Source organism: Acanthisitta chloris, unplaced genomic scaffold, assembly GCF_000695815.1.
Source record: "Acanthisitta chloris isolate BGI_N310 unplaced genomic scaffold, ASM69581v1 scaffold3839, whole genome shotgun sequence".
Lineage (NCBI taxonomy): Eukaryota > Metazoa > Chordata > Aves > Passeriformes > Acanthisittidae > Acanthisitta > Acanthisitta chloris.
Genome location: NW_008692979.1, coordinates 15,652 through 21,499, shown reverse-complemented (window position 1 = coordinate 21,499; position 5,848 = coordinate 15,652). Strand labels below are relative to the sequence as shown.

Genomic DNA, 5,848 nt, shown 5'->3' with positions numbered 1-5,848 from the left:
CTGCTCTGCAAAACTGGGAAAGGAGCATTTTCCCAAGGCAGGGGGTCCATTAAAGCTTATAAGCAGCTTTGACAATTCAGTCAAATTGGAAGCCAAATAAGAGTACTGGCTGTAATCCTTAGCTGCACATCCAGGGCCACTGCTGGGACTACACATCTGTCCAAACAGGGAGACAGCTCCCAGGCTCCCTCCCAGGGGAACCTGTGACCACAGAAACAAACAGGTTTTGTGTTTGCAAGGCAGGTTAAATAGTTAGTTTTAAATGAACTGCTCAAAACTGCACAAGTAGTGGAGATTAAGACCACATGAGTGTAATATGGCTTTTGAATGCAAGGAAGGCAATCAGTCCCCAAATGCTCCCAGGCAGCAGTGGGTGAACAACAGTGCTTCCACTTAAACACTCCACCTGGGGTGAAACAGCTCAGGTGGAAGCATGTGTGATGGGATCAGAGAGCCACAAAACCTCTCCAGGAGCAGGCATGAGAAGGACAAGGGACACAGAGGTGAGAGAGAAAACAGGGTAGTAGCTGGCAACTTCCCTCCTGATCCACCCTCTCCAACTTCACTGCACAGAGCAGACACACTGCCCCTTGGTTATACAGTCAAACAAAAATGCAGAGACACATCAGGCACAACAGTCCTCTGGTGCCACATCCACACGTTTCTCCTTAGGCCAAGCCAATTTAAAAGACTTTATGTAGGTGTAAGAAAGGGCCCCCAACCCAGCTGCTGTAATATCCCAGAGGAGTCAGCCCTGTCATGGACCAGGGCTCTCCAGCATTCCAGGATGATGCAAGGCAAGGAGCTTTGGCTCCTGGGAGAAAGACAGCCCTGATTTATTGCTGAAATGCACTCTGTCTCGCCCTGGACTTGCGCCTACTACAGTTGCAGCTTTTGGAGTGAACAGGGGAAAGGTGATGAACTGAGCCACTTATCACCCCTTTATCATCAAAACTGCATCTGCTGCAGAACTCTCCTTCCTTGCTGTGAACGCCTAAGCCCTTAGGGAAAGCTGAGGTGCAGAAGCACACTTATGAAAAGGAAATACTACAGCTCCTAGCAAAGCTTTTTGCCTCTTTTCTCAAGTAATTTTTTATGACAATTGCCATGCCTGCAAAGCTGACAGTTTCAATATCTATTTCCTCCAGACAGCTGATTTCAGATTCCATCCTTTCTCTTTATGAGCCATATCTCAAACTGTGGCAGTATACAAGGACACCTCACACATGTGGTAATGCTGCACATCATTCATAAGTATTTAATTGTCAAATCAGGTTAATCATGACTTTTCCCTGGGAATCATTACAATGTGAATGGTAATGACTTTCCCAATTAGGAGGGCAGTTTCAGGCTGCCTGCAAGTAATGAAGTGCCATGGGTAAGGATGGCTGAGACACACAAGAGGGACAGTATTCACTGTCTAGAGGTCCAGGTGTCTTCACTGGACTGCCTAAAAGAACAGAAAACCTCCTCCCAGATCTCCTCTTCATTCAGTTCTGCTCAAGGACACCATGCTGAGCTTCTCCATTGCTGGACTTTGCTCCCATCACTCTGAGCTGGCAGGTTTGATATGAGTGTTGGAAAGCAAATAGCAATAGAGCCACTTCAGCTGCAATATCAAGACCTAACTGAAAAATTCAAGGAATTGATATGTTAAAACCACCAGCTATTCTGCACAGGTAAGGAGCAGCAGGCCCTGAGCTGACGTGTATGTTTTCACTGGAGCCAAACAGGGCTGCACGTGAGCACCTATGAACTTCCCCAAGCCACTCACTTTAGTTTTCCCTCCTACAAAAACTGCATGGCACAACTGCCTTCTAAATAAATGTAACAAGCTCTGCCTTCCAATGAATGAGATCTTTTTGAAAGGCATATGAATCTTTACAACCAACCTTGATGTGGGGTGCAAGAGGAGAGAAACAACAGCAGGTGGTGGGGACAGAAATACCAGGCTGGATTTTCCTCAAACTACAACATGACTGAATTCTTTCTCTGCTCCATGCCTTTCAAACAAGTGGGAGGTTAAATCCCAAATGCATGTTCAGAGGTAAAACACTGCTCAGCACAGAAGCCTCTATCATCCATCATTCCTGAGTCCTCCTACTGCTGCACCTACACTGCCTTGAAATCTCACTCTAAGAATGAAGTTCCAATAGATAAAGCAGGATTGCATTTGTTGGGGCAATTCTCATCCACGTCCCCCCAGCAGGATTAGAAGAGAGTATTCTCTTCACATGGGCTCAGTGCTCTCCTTCATGGAGCAAGGGTGGACTGAAAATGCTCATTACCTGCACATTTGGGACATAATGTTGAGGAAAAATTGGATGAACTCCCACCAGTAACTCCCTATGTAGATGATGACTGGAACTGACTGTACAGACTTGGCCCCTTGTACACATATCCTTCCTTACATACAAAAAAACACTGTGTCATTTCACTGCACAATCAGCTACAGAAATACATGCACAAAGAAGAGAATCTCACTCCCCAAGCCCATAACAGCCTATAAGGACAAAAAAATACAGGTTTCTCTTAGAAAAGAAACAACAAAAAAAAACATAAATAGGCTTCTTGTTGTGGAGTGCTGGGCACTGCTCAGCATTCCAGCACACTTGGGAACATTCATTCCTGCACTCCATGGTACCTTTGCTGCTCATCTTTTGCTTCATTTCTATTCTGCTCTCATCTTATTTTGCTCACTGACAAGATAGTGTCTTTTCATTTATTCACAAGTTTGGTAGCTTGGCTGCATCTACTCAGTTAATGCCATTGAGCAATCTTCTTTTTTTGTAGTCTCTACAATGAAATTACCTGGCACCTCTCCCCAGAAATTGCTTCTTCCAGTTACTGAGGAAGTCTGAAAAACTCCTTTAAAAAAGCATCTTTGCCCTGCTAGAGAGTCAGAGCACACGACAGGGCAATAGGAGACATTGGGAGGTACCTCCTGGGAAAAGACAGTGTCTCACTGTGCTCAAGCAAGGCTGCAAAGTACATTGCTGAAATGTGGAGGATGTGGAGATGCAAAGGACCAAACCTGCTCACTTCCTCCTGAGATTGACACTGTCAATCCAAACCAGCAACTGCAAGAAGCTTAATTATATTTTTGTTCATGTTTCTGGCCTTCACTGATGTGAAACTTTCCAACAAATCACAGAATATTCATTTCTATAAACTTTTCTTCTTGTGGCTGCAGGTGAATACTAAGCTGCTAATGGCATTCTGTTCAGAGTAAAGCACCCAGAGACAGGATGGAAATTTCTCTTTCTATTGGTTTCATCACAAAATTGTATTAAATCCCATAAAACATTTCAGCACAGACACTTTCAGCACATAATAAAATTTAAACTAGCCAGTTAATCTTGCAGTAGATCAGCTTCATTTCTTAGCTTCCATGAATTAATTTACCTCTAAGCCTAAAGAGTTACTCACAGATTGGTTATTTAAATAAATCCTGCAGTAAAATGACCTCATTTACTAGACTGGGAAAAAACACAAAGCCCAAACCTTAGTATACGAAACTTACTTTTTTTTTTCTCTCTCTTGTTTGAGAGACAAAAGCTAAAATATAGACAGGGATCTTGCCTTAACTCCTTGTAATCCCTGGGCCACAGAAGGCAAGGTTAAGTTTACTAAAAAATGACACCCAGAAAAGGTAACACCTGGACTTTTCACAGACCTTGAAATACCCTACTCAGCCTACCAAGGTGGAGCAGGACAGCTTTCCAGCCTGCTCCACTCCCACACCACTGCTTACACCCAGGTGCAGCTGTACTGGAGCATCTAAATGCTCTCCTGGGAACACAGCCAGAGCAGGCACAGTCACTTCCCAAACTCCATTCAAGACAGGCTGACTGGGCAGCAAGGCACAGCAGATGGTATTCTGAGCTCCTCACGTCCCACGTGCTGAGTGGGTGTTTCTGGGCCACCTAACAACCAGCAGCATGGCAGGAAAGCACACATTTCAGAAAGCACATGCATGGAGTCTTCATATTTTTCCCCACAGAAAAAGGGACCAGCCTACAAGTGTTAAATGGCATTTTTCCTCCAGCAATGGAAGATCCCAAAGGTCCAAATAGTTTCACCCACTCAGTGGGGACTGAGTAATGTTGTATCTCAGCTCTTGATGACCTATATGCAGTGCCCAAGTGTGGGTCACACAGCCAGTCCAAGCCACTCACAGCTGGGTTTGAGTCTCAGCTTCTTTGCTGTAATGGCTTGAAGGTCTTCACACTGATAGTCCTCAGCCTCACCACGGGGCAACCAGGCTCCACACTCCTACCAATGTGACAACTGCTAGGTGGAGAGCACACCAAAAAGTCAAGTTTGTAAAACTGCAGGGAAGAAGGGGCAAGAAAAGCCCTTCACAGACTTAGTTTGTAAGGGATTGCAAAGGGTTAGACTGCAAAGTGAGCATAGCTAAGGGTTTTGTCCAAGTACCTGTGGGAGGAGCAACAAGTGAGCAAGAACCTGCACCCTCTCTGAGGGACTGGAGCGGAAGAGCTCCCAGCAAGAGACTCATGTCAAGCAGAACTCTTCTAATTTTGCCATGTTAATTAGGTCAACACGCAGCAGCACTGCCTCCCTTCCTCTCCAGCATCATGGACACAGACTTGATACTCTGACCAACATCCAAGTCACAGAGAGGAAGACAACACACAAACTGCCACTTGCAAACCAAAAAGGAGACCAACCAAAGAGCACGTCCACACATGAGCTCCCAGCATCCCTCCCAGAAATAGGTGGCTAAGTGCAGAGCCTTTTTTTTACCACAAATATAAGCAGAGTCAAAAAAGAATGAACTTGACCAGCAGCCATGCCCACGTGACATGGCAAAACACTCTCCTCCTGACCACCCTGTTTTATCTGTAGGCTGCCTTTCAATTACTCTTTTCACTTCTGGACAAATATTTACTCAAAGAAATTCAAGGCAGAGCGCAGGCACACACAAGAAAGGAAGAATATCCTCATTTGAACAATATATTGCACTCAAAGCTCTGCCAAACAACTCAAACTACACAGAAGAATTTAAAAACTAACAGCCATATTCCTCTGCCATGGCCTTAAAATGTATGACTTGCTGCTTGTTTGAGTCTATTCTGACCTTCGACAGACTGACCCACAAGTCAGCACAGCTTCTTGGAAGGCAATGCCTGCTCTCGTTAGAGGAGCTCAACACAAAAGCTAAATGCAACATGACTTAAGCGCAGGGAAAGCAATAAAGTGCCTCAAGACCAAACAGAGGCTGCAAGTAGCTCTTTTCAAGCTCAACCTTTTACTTTCTGCAGCCTGAGGAGATCCCTCACCCCCAAAGGACCTGTGCCTGTGAGTTTGAAGCTTTTAATTCGGTTCTCCACGGGAGTTGCTGAACCAGACCTACCTGCACATTCTCTTCCGTGACCTCAATCTCAGCGGTGTAGATGTAATCAATCAGCTTCCTCAGGGTCTGCCCATCAACGTCTTTTATCTCAATCTTCTTGGCTTTACTTTCAGACATGTCTCCTGAAATTCGTTTCAAAAGAACAGTTAGAGTTTGCTTTGCAGAACCTTGCTCCCCACACATCCACTACGTTCTCCTGGTATCTGACTACAAGACTGCAGGGCACTATCCCTGACCAGTGAAGGACAACCAGTGAGATTCCCAGGAGCCTCTTAATGCCATCTAAGAAACAACTCAACATTTGAAGAGACTAGGGTAAAATAAAGTAAGTCAATAAAGGCCAACAAGCTCAACTTTTTGACAGAAAACATACCATTGTTCACCTACATTCAAATATATATTTAAAAAAACCAGCAGTATGTCCCTCAACCATGTCCAGACTCAAAGAAACTGTGGACAAGTCTTAGGAAG

The 5,848-nt window shown here is 44.8% G+C and overlaps 1 protein-coding gene across 1 annotated transcript in view; it reads right to left on the bottom strand.

Annotated features, from left to right (window-relative positions):
• The window catches only part of KLHL3 (kelch-like family member 3), a 37,007-nt gene that overhangs the window by 22,780 nt on the left and 8,379 nt on the right, over window positions 1–5,848 (bottom strand). Inside the window, exon 3 of the mRNA XM_009082881.1 lies at window positions 5,378–5,499. Within this exon, the coding sequence (XP_009081129.1) occupies window positions 5,378–5,499 (122 nt within the window). The remainder of the gene's footprint in view (window positions 1–5,377; window positions 5,500–5,848) is intronic.